General features: G+C 40.6%; 1 protein-coding gene across 3 annotated transcripts in view; it reads right to left on the bottom strand.

The window, feature by feature from the left end:
- The window catches only part of zranb3 (zinc finger, RAN-binding domain containing 3), a 54,829-nt gene that overhangs the window by 24,238 nt on the left and 5,898 nt on the right, over positions 1-24,693 (bottom strand). For all 3 annotated transcript variants that reach the window (XM_037269068.1, XM_037269059.1, XM_037269049.1), the window contains exons 3-13: positions 22,166-22,184; positions 21,751-21,929; positions 19,964-20,195; positions 17,791-17,876; positions 14,689-14,860; positions 12,101-12,235; positions 7,504-7,623; positions 5,526-5,645; positions 5,257-5,436; positions 3,160-3,330; positions 2,561-3,008 (exon numbers count right to left, since the gene is read on the bottom strand). In XM_037269068.1, coding sequence (XP_037124963.1) covers positions 2,561-3,008; positions 3,160-3,330; positions 5,257-5,436; positions 5,526-5,645; positions 7,504-7,623; positions 12,101-12,235; positions 14,689-14,860; positions 17,791-17,876; positions 19,964-20,195; positions 21,751-21,929; positions 22,166-22,184 — 1,862 coding nt within the window. The remainder of the gene's footprint in view (positions 1-2,560; positions 3,009-3,159; positions 3,331-5,256; positions 5,437-5,525; positions 5,646-7,503; positions 7,624-12,100; positions 12,236-14,688; positions 14,861-17,790; positions 17,877-19,963; positions 20,196-21,750; positions 21,930-22,165; positions 22,185-24,693) is intronic.

Raw genomic sequence — 24,693 nt, 5'->3', positions numbered from 1 at the left:
TCCTAATTGCTCTCCTACATTGCTATGTGTGCAATCAGCATTAACATAACAATCCCAGTAATTGCCGCATCTGTGCAACGCTCTACCCAGGTGATCACGGCAAGCTCGGGGAGCTCATTTCAACCTCCCTTGAAATACCAAAGGTGTACTGCGGTGTAATTTCACTCGTCACAGACGGAAATAAGAGTGGGTGGGATTTTAAGACTCTAGAAATGTTAATGAAGGCAAGGATTATGCTATAGGTATTCAAAGATATACAAATACATTCACAAAAGCACGCCAGCCTATCCACTGCTCAATTTAAACGAGGACACACCCTTTGACGAATAAATTTCTATCAATTTCTAAGGGCCCGTACAAGTACACTTGTGGGGTTAAAAGGGCAAAATATTTGGATGTGCCTTTGGTTTAGAGTGTGGCGGCATTTTGGGGGCTTGAATCTGTAAAAAATGATTCGCCGCGCCAATGTTTTCAAAGTTATGTTTGTGAATTTATTTATTTTCAATCGGAAATCTTTGCTGAACTGTCATTGCGAGGAATTCATTTATGCAACATTATAGAAAACAGTAAATGTTTCGGCAAATCTCCGAAAACTTGTTTTCTTACAAATTTGTTATTAATGTATAGTGAAGATGGAAAATTACAAGCCTCTTTTGTAACTGCTTCATCTTTAGAAAACGCTCCACTTCTTTTCAAAGGATCCAGGGGACTTTGTGAGAGGTCAGAGGTCACCCATAGCTCACAATCCGTGTTTTAGTTCATCTCAAAGGTGGAATATATGTACCAATGAGCATAATTTTTATTCTTCCATCACATGTTCAATTGAAATCACATCCTCTTACGTAATATGTAAAGTTGAGATTCAGGAATGCAGAGGAGGGTTAATTAGTGATCCTTCCTCTCTGTGACTTGTTTCTTCAAAAGGCCAGCCCACAAACGAGTTGCTCAAATGTCACACAATTCTCTGGGCACCTGGCCTCGCCACTGTCCCCCTTTGCTAACAAGCTGAGCGAGACCGCCAAGCGAGAAGGCTCAATTTGTGTTGCGCTGTCCCCACCGAGGAAGATGTTAACAATGAAATCCTGCATGGCCTTAACATGACTTTCCTTATCAAATTCTGCAAATGAGGACCCCCATTAGAGCCTTGATAAGGTTTCATATTTGAGTCACAAATCATCCAAACAAAAACAAAAAAACACGTGTGCTATTAGGATGCGTGTGAAATAAAGATGAAAATCTTTTAGTCTCCTGTCTGCAGGGAGCCAAAACAACTGTGGGATGAAAAAAGAGATGATAAGAGTTCGGGAAGCCCACATGATGCATAATATCAAACATTCAAAGAGACATTGCGACCGGGGCGGTGTCATTAAATGCTAGAAACGAGTTAAAAACTGGACAGAGACAGCACAAGAACCAGGAGGAAACTTCTTCCTGTGGACTATTTTGGCAGCAGCTGCTGAGAGATATATTACCTGTTAAAGGACAATACTCTGATTAAACATGATATCATTGTAGTATATATCAAAGCTGTCCTAATCTTCCTCAACCAGATTTATTGGTGGTACATCAATTGCACGTCTTGTTCTCACCTACCTGCATGAGACATCACGTTCTGGTACCCAAAGTGGTCAGTAATGCATGACAGTTTAATTAAAAGCAAAACTCCATTAACAACAATATCGCATAACAGTGTTCAATTTGTGTTCAATTAATGAAAGCTGCTGTTGTTGCCATCTGGAATCAGGTACATTTCTCCAGTCAGCTGCAAAATTGAGCTTTGTTACACTTTACAGGTGGCATTCAGAGGATAAGTAGATAGCTTGAACAAATTCTTAAATGAATACTCTGCCTGTATGTGTGTGTGTGTGTGTCTTACTAGTAACAACAAGAATGCAATGAAATACATGCGGCATTGTGCAGCTCAGATGTTACAGCTGATGAGACAGACCAGAACTTTTTCTGAGGCGTGCACAGATGTTACTCAGTCACGGGCTGACAGATATCGGCAAGAGCCAGCATATTTTTTTCCCAACTTTTGCGGCAGACGTTTGCAGCCTTCTCTCGAGCTCTCGACTTGACAGGTGAGAATTATCCTGAAAACTTGTCATCAGCAGAGAGAGGGAGAGAGGGAAAAGGAGCCACCCAATATTCTTGCAGCTGAGCTATTTCAAAATCTGGCAATCCTGCCTCCAGTCGCACATCTTAGTCTGCGATGGTGCTCAAAAGTCATTTGTATTCGTCTTTGCCAATTAGTTTAAGATTTAACCCTGCTTGATCCAAATATTTTAAAGTAATATTTTTGTTGAATTTTTAATTACACAATACTTACCAGGTTTATTTTAATCTTGCCAACAAACAAAATCACTTAAAAAAAAAATACTAAAAATAACTAAAACTTACAAGCTACCCTGAAAATAAATTGGAACTAACTAAATTTAAAAAACAAACACAATACAAAAACTAACTCTAATTAAAATTCCAAAACTGCTATAACACTGGTGGCAACAGCCTGACATGACAGTGAGAAAAATGAAGACAGAAAAGTGCTGGCCATTCTTACCTGATGGTAAAGCTGAAGACGAGCGTGGCCATTCACACATCTCGCAGTAAGGCAACAAGTTGCTATTTGAGTAAGTACACGCTCCGCAGGCCCATGCTTTACTGGAAGGGTTTGACTCCAAAGACTCATGTTGGGCCGACGTGCTCGCCTCCTGCGTCAACCTTCGCTTGCCCCGGGATGCGGACCTTTGGCTTGGGCTGGACTGCACCTCTCGGATCCTCTTCGTCTGTGGGGAGAAGTCACTGTCGTCTGTGATGGACATTTGGGAGCCGGTCTCTTCTTTCTTCTTTGTTTTAATTTCAGAATGTCTTCCCCCGCAAGCAGAATTGTTGGGTTCTGGGGAGACGGAAGAAGACTCATCTTCATCTTGCAGTCGTTTCCTCTTCTTCTTCTTGCTGCTATCCGGAGAGAAGAAGTTACGAATATCATGTTGATTCTCCTTTTCAAACTACGGGGGGAAAAAAAACCAGATGAATACATTTGGCTCATGACGTTTCCTCTTATTTGTTAATATCCTCATCAAGATGATGAAAACACAATACTGGTTTTTGCTCCCATCTTTCATTATCTGCTTAAAAGAAACAATTTCACCATCTCACATGAGTGAAGAACACTTCCCCATCTGCGTCAAGTCCAGTATTCTTCTCCAAAGGAAGCTCGCTAGGTGTCCACGCATTGGCAAAGTTGAGGAAGTCCCACTTGTCTTTGTCCCCCTCCTCAGCCTTCAGGTACTCCTTCCTTCCGTTAAGAGTGCTGCCTGTCACGGTTTCCTTTCAAAGACAAATTTTCCTGAGCTTTGCAAAACTCTACTGATGTAAATTGAGTACATTTCAAATCCAAAATACTTCATCATAAAACAACAGGAAGTTTCATAAATGCATAAAAAACCTCCCTTTACAGATCGTTATAAATGAGTGCAGCTTAATAAAATATAAAACAGTGCATGTCAGAGAATAAATCAAGCATTCAGTCAAATGAATTGCCTTAGGTGACAGGCTTGTCTTGAGGCACAGATCTGAATCGAAAAAAATGAGCACAGTCTCCTCCATAAACAGTAAATAGAAGATTTTGAAATATCAGGACTTTTCATAGAGCTGAGCAATTAGCAGAGAAAAGTCTTAGGCAGGAGATGACCAAGGACGTGATCACTGTCTGTCAGAGCGCCATGGTTCCTCTATTAACAGAGAACCTTCTTCATAGTCTGTAAAGTAGAGCGAACAGACGGAAGCTACTCTTTCATGTTATCAATAGGCACATGGCAGCTAGCCTGTAGTCAAAGGCATCTGAAGGACTGTCAGAGCATGAGAGACAAAATTCTCTGGTCTGATGGTGCAAAGATAGAGCTCTATTGCTTGACTGCCAGATATCATGTTTGAAGGAAACCAGGCACTGCTCAACACCTTGCCAAAAACATTTTTACAGTGAAGTATTGTGGCGGCAGCAAATGTTTTGGGACCCCTCGCAAATGAGATGTTGCATCTCAAGGGCTTCATCCAATCTTAATGAAAAATGTTTAATAATGTTTTCAGCAAGTAGGAACTGAGAGACTTATCAACATTGGGGGAAAGATGAATGCAGCAAATTGCAGGCACCCTGCACAAAAATCTACTCCTTTTTTGTCATCAGGTTGTGGAAACGGTTTACATTTCAGCAGGTGTCACCTAGCCAAGATATCAAAAGACAACTTCAGGACAACTCTGGTGAATGTCCTTGAGCGGCCCAGCCAGATCCTAGACTTGAGTCAGTTTGAATAACTCCGAAGATATCTGAAAATCTGAACACAGATGGTTCCCATTCAACCTGATAGAGCTCGAGAGGGGCTGTCAAGGGCAATGGAGGAAATTGCCCAAAGGTAGGTGTGCCAAGGTTATGACAAAGTAAAAAAAAAAAAAAAAGAGAAAACTTGAGCCTGTAATGACTGCCACGATTATAGCCTCGACAAAGTACGGACCAAAGGCTCCACCATCCATCCTCACAATTAATTGCTTTGCATCCACAAGGCAATTTTAACATCTAAAAAAGACAACCCAAGTAAAAAACAAAACTTATTTCCGAAATGGGTAAAATTGCAAGAATAACATTTATGGAAATTTCTGCATATGATGTCGGTGAGTCGGCGCGTGAGTATTTGAGACTGTGTGAACGCTTATGTTGAAAGGAACTTCTGCGCCTTCTATTTTTTAAATCTGAAGTTTAGGGTCGATTTGGATTCTCTGCAAAGTTGCCTGCAAACAGCCGCCAAGATATCTGAGTCTCCTGCTGCGTTCACACGCCAGGACAGTGTCATGGAAAAAGAGAAGTTTAAGATTGTGAAAGAAAAACTCGAACAACGATTCACAATTTGACATAATACTAAAGATAGCGGCTTTGGAGTTGTTGAAGTCGACAGAGTTCATGAAACAGTTTGACTTCCAGAGCGAATGACCCCTAGTCATACGGCACACAATATTTTATGACCATCAAACTCTTGTCATTGTCTTTTATACTTCATATGCACAAATAAGTTGTTTTTTTATTTTCAAATGTTTTATTGCAAAAAAATGGAGGTGACATGCCACATGTTTACATGGTAGGGATAACAATTCTAAATTGTCTAAATGTACTCCTATTGGTGTATTTTTAACCTGAGGAGTCAAATTGAATTGTAACTTGAAGAACTGAATTGGAATCGGGAGTTTCTTAAGACTGTAAAATACCTTCTTGTTGAGCATGGACCACATGGCGCTGTCGAAGGTACCCTTGGCGATGAGGTAGTGTACGTTGACAGATGAGGTTTGCCCGATACGATGAGCGCGATCCTCAGCCTGCTTAATCTGTCCCGGGTTCCAGTAGAGCTCAGCAAACACCACGTGGCTGGCAGCGGTGAAGGTCAAACCCTGATGAGGAGCCAAAAATTGCTCACTGACGTGAGTGCTGTGTGTGCCAAATGATGTGTGCAGTGCGCGTGCATGCTTGCGTACAGTACCTGACCAGCTGCCTGGATGCTGAGGATGGCCACTCTTGTGTCTGGGTCATTCTGAAACTTGTGAACTAACTGGATTCTCTCAGAGGACGGGACGCTGCCATCGATACGAATATAACTTGCCTGTGTAACAAAAGCAAACAATGTTCACTGCTTGTTTACCAAAGCAGCTGTAGATCCCCATTTATCGATTCGTTTAACAAATGAGTTCACCCAAATGAGATTTTATCCGCTTCTCAATTTCCATACGTTTGATAATGATGATTACTCTCTGTTGAATATCAAGATTTGTGATACTGTACTTGTGGGCAAAGTTTTGTAAAATTGCAACATTAAATGTGTGAGTACATTGACAAATGTTATTTGGCCCAGTTATTTATAAAAGCATTTTATAGTATACAAATTTCAATTTCTGCAGATGTTTAAGTTTGCTACAAATTCACTGTTCTTAATTTCTGAACACATTTTAATTCACATTTATCTCAGTATGGTTACTGTGTTATAGTTAATTCGAATGTATATTCAAGATATATCTGCATGCTGCTGCTAGATCCATACATTTTCTTTGGATCAATAAAGTATGCACTCATCCATCCATCCATCCATCCATCCATCCATCCATCCATCCATCCATCCATCCATCCATCCATCCATCCATCCATCCATCCATCCATCCATCCATCCATCCATCCATCCATCCATCCATCCATCCATCCATCCATCCATCCATCCAGTATGCCAGAGAAATGTTAATTTTAAAAGAATTTATATTTATTCAAACACCACTTCTTTCATTTGTTATGGTGTTTATGTCATTTAAAACACGAGCATGCAGTGCACAAGTAATAGTGTGGCTCTTCTCTACTAATGCATGTCTATCTCAGGGAAAAATACGCTCACACAATTGGAAAGAGGTCAGGTGTGCGAATTGTGTTCACCCATACGGTAATTGATTTGAAAAAAAAGCTTTTGCAATTGCAAAAGAAAAGTGGTTCGTGCTGGACACTGCAAACAAAGGGCAGTTTATTATTAACATGTACTTCGTATTAGGGACATTTCTGTGACAGACGTGCAAATGAACAAAGCTGAGTGGAAGGATTGGGATGAATTAACGGCAGTAAAAAGTATTTTGTTTTGCCAAACAAAGAGAGCAGCAGCTGAAGGTCCACTCGAGCACAACTTGGCTGAGTTGTTAATGCATCATGGCGAGGGCTCTTTTCTTTTGTTTGGATCCTTGGGTCATGCAGAGCTGCTCCATGTTCACACTGTGCAGCTCCAACATGCACCTCAATTGAAGTACAGCATCAAAAATATTTAGAGGTGGCTCACTAAGAAAATACAAATACAAGGCCAGTTTGAGTTCTAAACGTCACAAAGAAGGATTTGTCTGTTTTTAACATCGTCTCAAGGCCATGAGACGCAGAGGAAATAGCCCGCTGTTCTAACAGCTGCGCTTTTCTCTGGCATTTGGGTTCTCAACAAAAAAGAACTTAGAAAGTTCAAACGCAACCTCAACTGTTGTGCCACAGGGAAAAGGCCTGCAGCAGCAAGGTGCTATTTGTGCTGTGTTAGTAGACACAAGAAACAGCCGCCTCTTCTCCTCATCACAATCCTTCACAGATTAGTCCTTTTTTTAGACCCACTGTATTAATTGGGAAGTGCGAACGCGGCGGAATGAGCGTCTCACATCCGAAGGTGTTATCGCACATTGTCGTGAAGCATTACATACATCCAACACCTCCTCGACCTATGCCGTACACACACTCTTGAACCCTCCTGCTAGTTTCCAGCGCTGAGCAAAGTGATGCCGTTTGCTTGTGACAACTTGTGAATTACGTCGTAGGCGAGAAGCCGCAGAAGTAAAAGTTTACTTTCTGAGTGAGGAAAAGTACTTCTTCACTGATTCTTTTTACGATTCAAAGCAATTGAAAAATGACGGGATGACAGATAATGGTGAATAGATGGGTGATGTTGCCCTTACCTTGGCCTCAACCACAGCCTCGGTGCAAGCCTGCAGCATCGTGAGGTGGTGGGCAAAAACAAGAAACTTGAGTTGTTCTGCCTCGAGCATCATTTTGATGTAGTCTTTCACTGCTCCAGCCTAGCACCGCACACACACACACACACACACACACACACACACACACACACGCACGCACGCACGCACAGAAATAGACGCAGATTAAAGGAAGCCACTGAATCTATCAATCCACCTGTGGACCGCACAGGAAGGAATTGGCTCGATCAGCGAGGAAGTCAATTAATCACAGCGGCCTCCTCTCAGTGTGATCAATTCTTCATTGAACGCCAACAGATCTGGACTTAAAAAGAGAGTGAGAACACAAAGCAACTCCAAATCAATACCTTCCAACTCAGAGATATGATTGGTGCTTTACGCTGAGATTACGGAAGAAAAAATTTAACTTCAAAGCTTCATGTGTGAATCTTGGATTGAACACATTACATAATTTTACATTTGAAATGCTGTCATGAATTCAAGAAGATTTTACGTTCCAATTAAAATTTAGTCGGGAATCCACATAATATTGCATCTTTTTAAATGGGAAAACATGCCGTCAAATGTCATGTAACTCGGTGCAAGCGGTGATGAAATGTTAGACAGGTATTATGAACTAATCCAGCAATTTAGATTTCATATGAGATAACGTACCTTATTGAATTTTATTAATCTTTATTTACTAAATCTTCAGACACTAGGCTCCAGCACACACGTGACCCTCGTGAGGATATGCGGTTCTGAAAATTGATGGACTTATATCTCTTTCAAATTGCATTAAAAGGGCATTTTATGTTTAGTTGGGTTACTGCATATCTGTCTGGTATTAATATTTATTTGATCATCTTTACCATGAATGTGGGGAAGCTTTGCAATAAAATAAGAACTGGAGGAGGGTATGTTTGCATGGCATATTTGCAGTAAGGGTTATATTTTTCCATTCGGCCTTAGTCATTTTTTATCTACGCATATTCCCCCAACCAGAGTTCCAACACACACAAGATGAGAATGTGTGCGCAAACACCAAAAAGGATATTCATTGAATTCTGAAGCTGGATATAAGTCAATGAGCATGGGAGTTTTCCTGAAACTTGTAAATATTGAAATCCCTGAGAAAAATGTAGCACCCTTTGAATATGAATATACCTTGCAGAGCGTGTTGTCGGGCAGTCAGGACCCGGGGACTGCTTACATTAACACTTTGAAGAAGAACATGTTTTTTAAAACGACGTCTCAAATAAATCCACTAAAACCAATGTGATGATAACATTGTGCTTGTTATGATTTTTTTTGCATGTTTGGAGGTCCATTAAAAAAAAAAAGTAGATCAGCAGCTATGTTTCCACAGTCGCCTTGAAAAAGTAACTAACTTAACTAATGCAACTAACTGATTACTTGCTTTAAAATAAAGTGAGTTATAATAGAATATTTATAATACGTAGTTACATCAGCTACTTGTGTTTTCAACACAGACATGAAAGAATAAAGTTAGTTTTCATTCAAATAAAATAAGACAACCTTTTTGACTTGAGTTAAAAAAAAAAATCTGGATTTTAAATAATACATTGCTAGTTGTTTTTTATTAAAAAAAAGCCTGTGTTTGAGAAAATGTTAGCTGTTACAAAAGTAACTGTATAGTCTGACGACTTGTGTGGAAAATGTATCGCGTGAAAGTAACTCGCTACTGAGTAATGAGTAACTGGCATCACTGATCGGCAATGCTCAACCTTCCTTGCACCATGGACCGAGAGTCGGACACATTTTGGCATAAAAGCAAATCAAAAACAATGACTGAATATGTAACTAACTATGGCGCCATTACTGAAGTTTTTGTAACAGTGGGAGCTAGTGGGAGCCCTGCAATTTCCCCAAACTCCCATGGCTTGTCTTTGAATGCAAAACAGACCCCATGTTTTAACAAGAGTCTCTCCTCGCAGTTGTAAGTGAAATAAAGTCAGCTAGCGGCAATTAATATCACAACTAAAACACAGTACTAACTGACTCACAGTGCCTCTTTGATCTCTGTGATAAAATCTCACTTTTTCAGTTTCTTCACATTCATTTGATCTCTTTCTAGAAATCCCTCCTAACGTGTGGCGGTGTATGTTGTAATAGAATTCTAGAATTACCAAAACTGGACTTTATAAAGTCCCTGAAGCGCATAAGCTGAAAATTTCCCAGAGTGGATGCATCATCAAGTTGACAAGAGAAAGTGCACAGCTGGAAAAGTGTTTGAGCACATGGGAGAACCTGGCCTTAAGCCGTGCATGAAACACAAATATAGTTTAGTATTTACAATACAGAGGCACCTAAGCGCCAGCGTGAAAATTCCCCAATTCTAAAAACACCAGCAAAACGGACACAGGGACACAAATGACAACAACCAGATTAGACAAAACACAAACCAGGAACACAGACTACCGACATAACAAGGCCCACATAGAAAGAACTCGGATTGGTTGAAAACATTACTTGCAAGGCAGATGAAGAATGAGAGTCAAGACTGTGAAATAAAGATAATGAGAAAAAAAAACACAAAACGCAAACCAGAAGTGAATTAGGTTCTGATGAAAAAACAAAGTACACACAGTACAAATGATGACAGTCCAAACAACAACTTAAACACAGCATCCTACTTGCCACTGCTCAACCTGTGACCTTGACTGATAGCTTGAAGCTTATAGTGCTAAGAAAACATGTAATGCTGAGTTAACTGTAGCCTGCAGGTATCTCGTATCATTTCACCGTGTGCTGCTGCCCAGCCATCACCCCCGCTGATGACTGAGGCTGTGGCTGGAATATGGAAGTGCAGTGCATGTGTATCGTCCGGCATCTGGGCTCAGCTCATTTCACCCAAGCAGGGAAGGAGGCAACTGAGGATAGTGCCAAGGAATATTAAGGTTTATATTTGAGTCAAACAAAGCCAATGCTGGACAATTCAGAGAATATTTTTGGTGGTGTGAAATCTCACCTCCACCTGACAACCTCAGCAGCCATGACACCTGCTCTGGCAGGAGCACCTATGCTTTGACTTACTGATATAATTAGTCGGTGCTCCAAATCATAACTCACTTCACCAGGTCTGCTGACCCTTTTCTGATCGGGGGGTTCTCATTACGGCTTGCTTCTGCTGGCTCCTTTCCGCTGAGTTTAATTAGTGCACAAACTTCTCAACTGTCTGAAGCGGGCCGTTAGCTAGCTTTTAAGTCCGGCATCAGAGCTGTCCTCTCTGGGTAATTGGGAGCAGATGCTTGGCGGGTAAAGCAATAAAAATACCCCCAAAGACTTTTTGGCACCATCATCGCTGGGCCGACCGGCGGGCAGGCGGGCAGGCAGTCTTGTTGCTCGTCAAAGTGACATAAATGCAATTTTTCACTCTCACCGATCAAAAAAAATCCCCAAAGTATAGAAAGTGTGTCACCCACTAAAAGCAAGAGAGGACACCAGGATGGCACCCGGTCAAGCACAGGCCGCTGCCAAAGCTAACAATCCGGATGTGGATCGGAATCAAACAGTACACTTTCATAGACACCCACCTTCTGCACAGGCATCAATTCACAGCTAAATAAAGGAATTCCCCCCAAAATTTCTGGCCTTTACCCTTGTGGAAATTTTCAGTTTTAAGTCATCCTGTCCACTGACAAACAAACATCTGCCTTGAAACAGAGGAGATGGCTTTTGTCATGTAATAGAGTGCCAGCACTGAGCTAAATTGAGCAGAATCCAATCAGCAAACAACATGGGAGTCCAAAACAAGATACAAACTCAGGGCTTGTCAAGTAGCGACGGTGATTGCATTCGACGGTTATCTCCGGAGTTTGCAAAACTTGGGGCAGCGCTGCTCGCGGCTCGGGTCAACGAGCTAATTAAGAGAAACACCACTCTCGCATATGGCAGATGCTATGCTTGGTGCAATGGAATGCAGACAGGCTGCCATAGCAAGAGGATCAAACTGCACTCCAAACCCAGAGTACAGGAATGGAACGCTGCACGTATGCTGCCGCCCTCTTCCATTGCTTTATTTCCTTCTCACTTTAAACTGAAAGCCATTGTTTCCATAGCAACACAATTACAGAGGTGTAATGGTGTTGGTGCAGGGTGTAATCATGCCAGGTTGGATGTGACTAAATAATACTATAGTTAGATCCCTGCCTTTGTCTAAGTGCTTTTCACCCGCAATCATTAAGTTCTGTTTCCATGGCAATGCTCTGCCATGAGATCTCACCGAGACGGAACATCAAGTCACCCTTTTTCTTGAAGACGATATTATTCCACTCATTTAAAGTGCTATTCTTTGCAAACTCTTGGCTTTCAGATGTGTCGTATAGGTTGATCTAGTTCAAAAAGTGTTGGTGACTGGTATCAGATGGCACTAATGGTGCAAATTTCACATTATGTTCCTGCATTTGAAGCCACAAGTTATACTTTTCTACAGTTTAGCCTGATTTGATTGCAAATACAATACAATATATGAAAAACAGAGGAACAAAGTGTTCAGGGGGGGAAAAAAAAGAGTCGAGTTCATAGACATAAAAAAAAAAAAAACCTGGTCCCCCGTTACCTTGGCAATTGCTGTTTGCTTGTACATCTGCGTGATCAGGCTCATGACCTCAGTGAAGGAGTTGCTGGTGGCGACAACCTCTGACCCACATCCCTTCATCAATCTCTCCCACTCGGCGAAGCTGGCTGTGGCCTCCTGCAAAGCAAGGAGAGGGCAAGTTCTTCAACATCTTTCTCTTTCTATCTCAACACTTTTGGCGAGATAAAGGGCAAAACAATTAATGGTGCTGCTGGATGTCCTAGTTTTCCTGGAAGGCAAGAGAAAAACGGAGGGGGAAAAGAGGGAGAGAATTCCCAAGGATGCCACCCCCTCCGACTGGGCTTCTGTGTTAGGTGGGTCAGGAGCATCTCCCAATTATAGCCGCCTTGTGACAAGCCGGGGTCGAAGATGGAGAAGCAGCCAGGCCGCTACAATAAATCAAAGATGCCTCGTGTGCTCTCAAGGTGATTGGCGAGGAGTATTTAAAGCAAGCGTGAAGAGCGTTGCAGTGGGAGCTGCTGCCAGCAGCATATGTGACCTGCTATTCATAAACAGGCTCTGTTTATCATAAAAAACAGGGCAATACGTGCTTGCTTAACAGCAGGGTGTCCTACATTGTTACACTATTTTGGGTTATAATGCGCCACATGATGTAAAAGCCTGACAAAAAATGTGCACGCTGTAGTGAATCACTGCAATTTGATTACATTTCTATGCAGCGTGGTATATGCTGGGGCTTTTGTTTGCAAGTCTCACTTGAATCGCAAAGACCATGCAAAACTTTGAATGCCGTCCTAAAGTGTCGCATCAGAACCATATGGCGAGCTCCTCGAGGGGGAAGAAGAAATGAAGGGGGGGGTAAACGCACCAGAAACGTATTAATGTGCACATCCTGTAAGAGTTTCATTGGTGCCACTTTGCGTTCAAGATAATAAACAAGTTTTGGTTTGGAACATGAAAGCGTTTCCATTTAGCGAAAAGATTAGCATTTCAGTCGAATTTCGTCAAAGTCAAGGACGTCTGAATGAATAAATGAGATCATGTTGCAGGAGAACAAAGCTCTGTTCCATTTATGTTTTGTTGCTCAGATGTTCCACTCAGTAGCACCTGCATAAACAAGGGTTTGACAGACTGGAAATGAGTTTTGATTCTAATTATGAATGCCACATTCAAGCTTAACAACCTGCTGTTGAAAAAAATGAGTGGCTAAACACTACGCCCATGATGATAGTCACTTGACCACCATAGACAAAAAGGGCAGGACTAAAAATGTAAAGGGCAGGCGGGGCATAAAATGTGTCTGGCAGTGGAAGATAAAAGCCATCATTAGGGAGTAAAATGAGATAGAAGGGCCAGGGCCTAGCTAGTGAGTGGTCCTGGAGTACACATTTTAAGGGGTTTTGGGGATGGTGGGTGGATATTTCTTTTTTTTATTATGCTGGGCTTATTATGCACACAGTATGTCCCCCTTTCCCATCATTAGCTGCAAGATACTCCATAATCATTTAAGTATTGAAAAACACTCTCATCTAATAACTAAGGGGTTGCTGCAGCCACTGCATCCACCTGAGACGAATTATCTGCATCAGCCAACTTCAGATAAGGGAGCTGCTCAAGGAAAGCTACAAAACACAATAGGTTTTCCAACGGTTCAGTCTGTATCTAATTGGCACCTCTATGGAGAAACATTGACCACATTTAGCTGGGAAATAAAGCATTCAGGGAAATTCAGGGATAAAATTGCAGCGTAGTCACTTTCATGGGGGTCTTGCTTATTGTTGTGTCACTCCAAGAAATGGGGTTGAGGGCATAATTAGCATCGAAAGCACTCATTTTGTGTCTCTGTAAACTCCTGCAGCTGCTGATGTGAAAAAATAAAATACGCTGGCGCTGGTTACCTCCAGTAGGAAGTTGATCTCTGGTCTACAATAAAAACATTCTAAATTGATATGGCTCAAATGATTACATTGTATTCAGTCAGGGTTTGCGATTTATCCCTTAGTTCATAATGAAAATATTTTGTCATCTTAGAATATATTAAAAGATCCCTGACTTCAACCCCATCAAACACATTTAAAGGGACAGTGTAGAAATGTTTGACCTTTCACTGCCATCTAGTGAAGAACGAATAGAATGCAACGAAGTAAGGTCAAAGCGCGACTACGGTGTCAGAGTGAACACAATTTCTAATACCGATTACTTCAGCAGAGGTGCAAACAAATTATCATCACAAAGGACACAAAGGAGAACATAAAAACTCCACACAGAAATGCTGGAGCCAGAATCAAACCGGTAATCTCTGAACTATGAGGTGGACGTGCTAACCAGTTGACAATCGACTAGACCTTCGATGATGTGAAAAAAAAAAATCTGATAATATTTGCATATTATTGAAATTGATTGTGGATTTCTAAAATCAATAAACATTAAAAAATCACCCCCCCATACACAATGGAAGTTCATTTCATTTGAAAATGATTGTGATTCTTCCAAGCTATTCTTAATCCCTAATATTGAAATATTAGTGGAGGGCGCTGGACAGCTGAAAAAATGCACAGATGAAGATCCCTTGAGGCAAAGGAGCGCTAGAATATCGAATGTAAATTTACCTTTGCAGCCTCCTTTGGAAGGTCGAACGGGATGCGCTGGCGGATTTTGGGGGGAAGCTGACTAAGCACCTCAGCTTTAAGGCGACGGATCATGATCTGGCTCAGCCGCTGGTGCAGCTCCTCTAGGTTGGATGCCCCTCTACAATCCCACTGCCTGCGGGTTCCAAAGAACCTGCAGGAGAGGAATTAAGAGTTAAAACCCCATTACAAGCTGAAGCAAACTTCCTTAAATATACTTATTTACAGAAGTGCCCTGGAGGAGTAGTTAAACACTTTTAAAAATTCCCACCTGGGAGCTGCCAGGCACTGGAACAGTCTTGCATTGTGAACAGCGAAAAAAGCTCGACTCACACAGTTGGGGATCCGAGTTTTTGCGTCAGGGCAATTACAGAGCAGCAAAGAAATTTGTCTCGAGGCCATGGCAAACTTTCACAACTCAACAGCCAAATGGGGTTTTAGAATAAAAGTGGCCTTGTAGACAAAGGCTGGTTATCTGCCATCCATGTTGGCTGGACAAAATGAACAATGGGGTGCCAAAATCTGCAGCTTTACTCTTGAGTGTTTTCGGACTTTATATTGCTGAGGAAAGGGAAAATATTTTATTTATTATTATTTATTTTTAAAAAGTTTATTGGCAGTTTTACATACTTTTACCAGTAGTTATTTCATTCCTCTTCACTTTATGAATATGAGATCATTGACATGAAGACCTCACCTACAGGGTAAGTCAAATCTTAAATGGGCAAAAATAAATTTTTTACTCAGTACAAACGTCTATTCAAAGAAGTTGGTGAGATTATGTTATGTAAAATTCAAAGAATCATTTTAATTCAAAAGGGCATGAATACAATCTAAAAGTTATTTTCATTTTGACCTAAATTAAAATAAATCAATGAATAAAACAAAACATGTCCCTAGTCATGAAACAATCAAAAAATAAATATATATGAAGGGGGGCTTAAGAACACAAACACGAAGGGGGAAATATGTAAAATACGTATTTAGGGACTTTTATTGATTGCTTTAACCTGATTGAAGAAACTAGGAACCTTTCAGTCTTCATCATCACCATTTCAGCAGAGCAGAAGACACCTCATGCAAATGTATTAACACATTCTCATTGGATTGACACAGTTTTCCACCCTTTTGCAAAACAATTAACATTCAAGAAGTCCAAACTCCATTGTTTTAGCTGTGCTTGCAGAACAAAAACCATATGCTCTGAACTCTTAGAAACTCCCTGATCAGTATGTAATCACTAAAAGCACCTGTCTGACGCTTCTTCACAAAATATTTCAATTTGCAATCAGTCTTCAGACCTTTGCACGCATGGATGGAGGAGGTCTAAGGCAGATGAGCAGATGAGAGGTAGAGTGAGCGTAAGAGGTAGAGGGGGTCAGAGGAAGAGGCGTTTGCGTGCGAGGTGGAGGCATAGCTGGAAGGGCTCAGAAGAGATCACTTGTCTTATACTCTTATAGTATAGGCCTACTATAGATTTTTATTCTTTACTGTGAAATACTGTTTTTTTTTTTTTCCTAATTTATCACACAGTAATGGATTTTATTTTTATGTCCATGTATTCTCTGTGTGAATATTCTATTTGTCAGCCACAGTCTGAAAAAAAGAATGTAATCAATAAAATTTGCATCAAAGCATATCTGATGCATTTGGGCAAATTTGACTACAAACGGCACTGGCATGTAAGCGACATAAAGTCATAGGTGATCATACACTTGTGTCAAAGTTGAGTTGTTTGACAGCAAAATTTGCTTTTGTTCCATATTTTAAATGTTTTGGCACAGGTACTGCCTTTTGCAAACAACACGTCATTTTGACCACCGTGGAATGTGTTTAGCCCTCTACGTTAACTGTTTTGAAAATGTCGATTTTGAGTTGACGGCTGCGTCAAAACAATCAATAAAATCTGTAATAGTTTGAGTGTATGCCAGAGCTGATGTATGTAAACACTGATGGGCCAAAAATGAATAGCGATAATTAAAATGACGTTGCTTAATGAGGCCCCGTGGAGGGAAATCGAGCAGGCTATTTTGCTCTCTGCTGGGGGTGTGGGGAATTTATAAATGAGCGCAAAAGTAATAATTGACATTGTAGTTCATTCCAAATGTTTTGGATGGGGTTGAGGTCAGGGCTTGCAAGTACTTACACAGCAAACTCATCCAACCATACTTTCAATACTTGATAAACTGAGCAACACCTATGTTGCAACACAACATGGCCCTCTTCAAAATCTTTCCATCATGGTGCAAACATAGACTCCGTGACATGTTGAAGAATTAAGATTCTGTGGCTTTTGATTTTGGTGTGTCTGGCTCCGACCGGTATTCCATGAATATTTTGATCTTTATACAAAAAGCAAAGGGGAGGGTTTCAACGCTTCGAACTTTGATGGCCATACACTGGTGACTCAGATGGATAGACTTTCAACAGGGGGATTTTTTTTTTTTAAAATACTAAATACCAGCAATTCCTGCTGTACACGCCTTTGCCTCTTAGGGGCAGTGTCTTGCTGTGCATGCATGGTGTGCACACAATGCGATAAGAGTAGAAGAAGAAAGTTACACTTGAACTTAGCAAAAATGTGTGCCGTTGAGTATTGTTATATTCCTTGTCTGTTTGAGTTCCTAAAGTATTTGTGGGAACATTCATTATTATTATTTATTTTTTTATCAGCCCATCAATGGGATTTTAAATTGAGTGGTAGTGTATCTTGTGCAATGTGCAAAATTACTTGTTCAGTTTAACAATAAACTCTTGGCATCGCTATCCAAGAGTTGAACATTATTTTAGGTAATTACAATTAATTAGCTAAGAATACAGTGAGCGTGCCTATTTTGCCACATGAAAAAACATTCAATTTGTTCATTAGATAATAAAAATAATAAAAAATAGAAATACCAAATTTATCACAATAAAATTGACAACCATATTGCATATCACATTTTTCCTATGTTGTACAAATTTGAACAATATTGAAAAAAAGAAAACAATTGAGAATATGTGTATCAGGGGGTGCCAAAATGCCACTATGTAGGGCTCCACCGTAAATGTTTTTATGTTAATTTGTGTCTGACTCACTCTCACCTATAATGGGCGTTGCAGTATTTCTTGGCGTAATCAGTCCAGGTTCCAAACATTTTGGGGTAAAGTGCATCAATTTGCATGAAAAGCTGTAAAACACACAAGAAACAAACATCAACAATTTGCAAATCTGCTGACAGCTTGATGCCGTAACAATGTTCAATCATCAACAATATTTCTTAATGGGCGCATTTTTTTTTTTTTTTAGTAATGGAGTGAACACATTTCATTTTGAAGTTGGACTTTATTTGGATTCATCACTGAAAAAAGTAACGTTAAAAAGTAAGCATTCAATCGCACTCCATTTCTACACTCCGGGTGACAAATACACGTCACAAACAGTCAAACATTTTAGAGTTGTGTGGCTCAAATAAGGACAGGCAATTTCAAATAATGGATCAAGATGCTTACATATGTAATATCATGATTAAAATTAAATATTTCTTATTTAATATTGTTGTCTCAAATATTTTAAGATTATTTAAAATAAATTCCCACCACTCATGCTTATTAGGTTGAAGATGAATACTTAAATGTGTGAATACACACATGCATGCAGACACACACACACACACACACACACACACACACACACACACACACACACACACACACACACACACACACACACACACACACACTCCACGTCAATTTCTTTGTATTTGCATCTGAGCTAATGGTAGGTAATCAGCAGCACTGCAAGAGCTCTATTCAGAATTCAGCACTTGTTCATCATAGGCTTTACAGACATCCTTCCACCTCCCAATCCTTCTTCACACTGTTGATATAATAGGTGGGTGGAATGGGGGCACATCACAAACGGTGCAGCATGCCCTGAGCTGTGCACTAACCTCATGTCAGCCACAGTGAGTAATGATGGCAGCGCAATGAAGACTGGCAGAGAGGAAAGGGACCGAGCTTATCAGATTTATACTACGGATGATAAAATGTTATATGCCGTTTCAGATTCTAGCAGGGGAGAGAGAGAGAGAGAGAGAGAGAGAGAGAGAGAGAGAGAGAGAGAGAGAGAGAGAGAGAGAGAGAGAGAGAGAGAGAGAGAGAGAGAGAGAGAGAGAGAGAGAGAGAGAGAGAGAGAGAGAGGGAGAGAGAGGGAGAGAGAGAGAGAGAGAGATTTATCTCAAATCTAACCTCACCACAGCAGTCAAAACGTGAGAGCTCAATGACAGGCCCGCTTCATCTCTGATCTAATGAGGAGAACAATTGCGGCTTCTGCTTTTTTCATTTAATTTGCTGACAATTTTTCAGATCACTTGCAGAAAACAAGTAAATATTATTCAGAAAGAAAATATATATATATCATGGAGCAGTTTCTTTACATTGTGAAGTACAAGATAAGTGAAGCATTTCAGGAGATGAATAATTTTGAAATCAAGTTGTTCTCATTTGGGAAATGTGCTAATGGTAATTTCAAAACAAACAATAACAAGAAAGTCCTCATTTCAAAAAATGCTTTGAAATGTAATGGCCAAGTTGAATTACATTGACAAAATAATTCAAATGACAATTGAAACCATGCAAATGTGTAAAAGCCAAAAGAGATGAAAATGTGTCATGATTAGCCTATAATGAGCTGACTAGTTTTTAGCAAAATCCATTGTGCCATAATGAGACTTACTGGAAATATTTGGAAGCTGACGCAATAGAATATGTCTACAATCTAGGCTTGTATCTCAATATAACACATGAAAATATCATAAATCATTATGAAAAAGGACTATGACTGTGTGGCTCAGCAAACAACATTGCCCTGTGAAGAGCCCTTCTTATTGCCTCTAAATTCAATAGTTTCTGTCCCTGTGTGCTTTGTTATTACTTGTCTCATTTATTGCACTGCATTCATCTCTCTATATTGAGCTTTGCAAATGATGTTTTTGTTACAAAGGTTATTGGAATATACAAGATCGCGAGATGCTGGAATGAATTAATTGGTATTTTGGAGCACTTGGGCAAGTTCCAGGAGGCAACAGTAGAATTAATTTTGTGGCCTGCTAAAATCTGAATATCCAACATCCTAATCTGTCGGAGTTACCTTCATCCGAACAAGGAGTTTTGCATGAGAAACTTGCAAAATTCATCTCTAAGTTGTTTGTAGAATTTCACCAAAATGGGCCCCAGTGGACATCATTAAAAATCAATTAGAAACTATCTGCGTCACCTCTTCCGGGCGGCCCAGCGCAGGTGTCCCAGTAAGGAGGATGGCTCGCTTAGCGCTCTGAATGATAGGCACCAGAAGCTTGGTTCGAGCAGCATTCCTGGATTTGAGGTAGTGTGATTCATCCACCACAACCACTGAGAAGCTCCGCCTGGTTAACGCCTCCATCAGAGAGCGAGCATCTGTAGTGAGGAGGCCGTAGCCCAACACGGTCACCTTACTGTTGTTAATCCCCCTGCAAGGACACGGAAAAATAAGCATGACGTAGGCAATGCCAATGTCTGACTGACATGTTTTAATACAAAAACAAAAGCGGAAAAGTCAACAAATCATCATTCATCACAAAGCGGAAACATTTACCCAGCGTTTGTGTGCTTGAGGTATGTCATCAGAACTCTTAAGCTAGTGTGGACTTGATGAGGATCATGTAGGTGAGGTAAATACACATTGTGGCTTATGAAATTAATTTTCAATGAGAATAAGCAAGAAAAACAAACTGTCAAAAGTGTCTCCTTGACCCCCCCCCCCCTCAAAAAAGACAACACTAAGGGGCAAACACCTAAAAACCTGTCCACTGCCTACAAGGCCTCACAAGTGAAAAAGCATATCACGGCATAAACAAGCCATAAGGTCAACGGAACTGCAAGGCTAGAAAAACATTTAGCTACAGTTAATGGTTTCATAGCTGAAGGGTCTTTCTGGCGGAAGTTTGTGATGACCTCTTCCTACAGTGAGCAGTGTGAGCAATCAGAAAAGAGCTTTTTGCGAGAGATATGAACCCTAAACACCTACACCAGTTTTTTTTTTTGGGTCTTGGGGCTCTTGTCCACAATTCCAAAAGCCATTAGTATGTTGAGGAAACCTGGACATTCATCACCTTCACAACACCTTGGCTTCTGGATGTTTCACCTCTCTCAAAACTGCATTCATAGAGCTCAGCCAAAGAAATAATCAAATTCTTGGTCACCTTGATCACTCTTGTCCGATTGCTCAGTTTGGCCAGAGAGTACAGCTCTATAAACATCTTCCATTTAAAGTACATCCGAATTTATTTCCTGAAAAGTTTTATCCTTGTGCTTTGACACAATATTTTAACTCCTATGGCATTTTATTTGAATTAATTGCTGGATTCTTGCCGATATTCTTTGTCAGCTGTAAAGCCATACAAAGGCAATTTTAAAGAATGTCTGTAAATTTCAATATAATTGGAGTTGACTCAAATTAAAGAGTGCTGTAAGGAATGCTATAAGTGCTGTAAGAAATGCATCTCAATGGTGATCACGACAAAAGGAACCGCTAGTGCTAAGTACCTTAACAAATATTTTCAGTTTTTATTTTACTAAAACATTTTATTCTGCTTTGGCTTGGCCACTGGGGAACACTGGGTTTTCGAGAAGAAAAATATTTGAGTGATAATTTACTCTATATGCGAAATTAAAGCGGGTCAGAATAATTTCATACTAGAAAAATATTTGAGTGATAATTTACTCTATATGCTAAATTAAAAAGGGTCAGAATAATTTCACGCTTTGTTACACTAAACACAGTACAGAACTGTGTATCGCTCCATTCCTGCTAGGTCAGTCATTAACTTGTCAAATTCAAAGACAGATAACAGAATATTATCCACATTATGTCAATTACATCCTTTGTGCACCTCACAATGTGCCGCGGTATTTTCATTGATCGGTTTATGGCTTTGCCTGATGCTGCCAGATGGCCCAAAATTACACAGTGATTCCAACTATAAACCACATGCTATTTTGTCGGGGGGGGTTACGATGACCTACATGGTATCGCTCTTGTTCTCCACCAAGTTGATGTCGCCAGGCTGCAACTCGGGGATCCAGCGCTCCAGCTCCTCAATCCAGGGGTACTTGAGGGATGAGGGCACCACCACAAGGAGGGGCCACTCCTCCCTGAAAGCGTATGCCACTGCAATGGCCTGCACCGTTTTGCCAAGACCCATCTGGGCCAGCCAAATCAGCACCCGGTGAAAGGGGAGAAAAACAAGTCAACTGTGCACCAGCAATTCGGCAAATTGGACATGACGGCTGAGCTGATATGAGGCCCAAGTCTAATAAGGTCCAAGAATGAGTCCTCTGTCAAAAATGATTAGGCAAGTAGCAATGCAGCACTAAGATGACAAATTCATTTGGAAGGTCGGAAAAATAGATTTGCTTAGCCAGGTTTGAGTGTGCTTACCTCATCGGCAACCATACATCTGTGAAGAAACAAAACAAAACAGAAACCATGTTTAGAAGCTGAAATTCTGTTCTTTTACTTAAACATCTGGAATTACAAATATGTACGCTTTATAGATATAAAAAAAAGGGGACATCTGGCCTTTTGACCAGCATTAACTGAAACAATTCAATAAATAACGAATGCATGGATTTGGTCCCGAATGGGAAACTTTCACAGGGCGAGTTTCAAGTAGAACTTTTTCAGACCCTCATCAAACATCACTGATATGAATAAGAATAGAGATCATGTGCATAGTGACTTCTCACCTCACTAATCTGCTTTCGAAGTGAAAATTGTCTAAAATGCAAAGTGGCAGCCACCTCTAGATTTATTAGGTAGGTGACACTTTGGTCGGCGCCACGTTAAATGTGACCGTTGCAGAGTAAAGCAAAACGTGCCCCATCCTTGACATGGCTTTGTTGTGCTAGAAGCAAACTTTAAATAACATACAGAAAAAAAGCACCTCAATGAAACAATGAACATTTCAGCACATTCTGTAGTGCGAGCAGATCGACTATGCCCAAGCGGTTTGGTTCTATTGTAATGACCCGCCGTATTCATGAATGCCTTTCTGTCAGCCCAAACAGAGCAACAGAACAGCTGAGTTCCTCAGACATGCTCTCTCATTATTCTTCTTCCCTCCCCTTCACTTCTCCCCCCTTCTCCCTATCTCCGCCCCATTTCTCTCTTTCAGCTGCGGAACATGATTAATGTGCACCTTGCCACGGGTGGTTTTTCTAATTGCCAGCACACCGGCTCAGTCAGCGCATTGTCCACACGTGCAAACACACATTCGCACACGCATGCGATCAGGAACAGGAGGTGTGCACAAAAGTGTGAAAAGATTTAAACGAACATATTTTGTGTGCTCGTGCACATATCACACACGCACACACACTCAGTGGGGAAGGTGCGTGGCTGGGGCAGGTGTTTGCCATTTCTCAACGCATTAATCATCCTCCTTTAAATAACCCGAGTGTCGTCTTGACGGTTTGAGACCACGAGGATGCTGCACCGCTGTTGCCTGACGACAGCACGATCCCCGTCGCTGCATCTTTATAATGTTATCTCAGGAACCCACAAGCCCCAAAGTGTCAGGAAATGGCCCGCCTTGCCTTCCAGGGCGTTTGCAACCATTTGATGGCTTTGACCTCGGCACAGTGATGTGTCACATGGCTAACCCCAATCTTTCAGCAGTGTTAAAGTTCTGAATGTGCGGCGCATTTCGTTAAGTGAAAAGCTGATTGGCGGCTGGACACTGCGCAAATGGCCGACTCGTAGGATGCTAAAAATTGACCTCGTGGGGCTCCCACACGGTTCAAAGTGTAAAATTACTGCGTACTGAGCTATAAGTGGAAATCAAAACAAAGTTTAAAAAAAAACACTGTATCCGGCAAGACATTTACCTCAAGCGTTTCAATACAGAGTGGACAACAAGACAAAATCCCCATTTAATAAAGCATGTCCAAGCTCATTTAAGGATATATTGTATTTCACAGTGGAGGTGAGAAGAGCAAACTGTATTGAAGAGAGTAACCATGTGTTGAATTTGACATTAGAGTATGTCTAAAAGGTTTTGTTTCTTTTCATCTGTAGAGAATAGCTACTGAAGAATTGTAATTATGAAGATACAATAGTCAGGGGAATTTTGAGTTCTGGTCAAAAAGTAAGACATTATTTTTCAGTCATGCTTGAAATGCACATCAAGAAACTATTTGGAACTGTGTCATTATCTTCGTAAACATTTCACTCGGAATACGGCATACAACATTGAAGTGGTGAGTGATATTTTGAAATTGTTTCAATGCCGTTGCAATGTCTACAGTATTGTTTGGGGGCTGCTGCTATTAAGTAAAAGAAAAATTACATTGTGCTTGTGGATGGTTGGAATGTCAGTACAATGCAAATATTTTAAGAATTTTTTAATCATTCTTTGAAGTCAGCCATAAGTGCAAAGGTACGGTATAAAGCTGGTAAATAAATAATTACTTAAACTATATTTAAAAAAATATATATATATATGGGGCCAATATTATTCTAATAACAGGGCCACCAACGCAAAAGGGTTAATTGGCAGACCCTGCATAACTCTAACAAGGAACAATAGCCAATAGGATGTTCAGTGCCTTTTTTCTCCACATTAACCTCGTGTGCCAAAGGAGACAAATCCTGGACTGGTCCCCAGTCAGTAGCAGTGGCAGAGCATACATATAAAGTAGACAACAGTACATTCTCACATTGACAGTCTTTGAGTGGGAATTGAACAGACGCACCTTTGGGATTGGGATTGGCTCTTAGTCAGGCAAACAATTTAATTCATCTACAAATTCTCTTGTCAATAACAACAAACATGCACAGCATCTGAAATATGCTGATTTACATTTGTAGTTATTAATGGGTTTATGCTGTGCCAAAACTCGCACAGTAAAATGTCAATTTAAAACATTAGTATTTCTCAGTAAAATGGTGAGAAAAAAAACAGCTGA

Source organism: Syngnathus acus, chromosome 2, assembly GCF_901709675.1.
Source record: "Syngnathus acus chromosome 2, fSynAcu1.2, whole genome shotgun sequence".
Lineage (NCBI taxonomy): Eukaryota > Metazoa > Chordata > Actinopteri > Syngnathiformes > Syngnathidae > Syngnathus > Syngnathus acus.
Note: the sequence above shows the minus strand (reverse complement) of the source record. Positions and strands in the feature narration are given on the sequence as shown.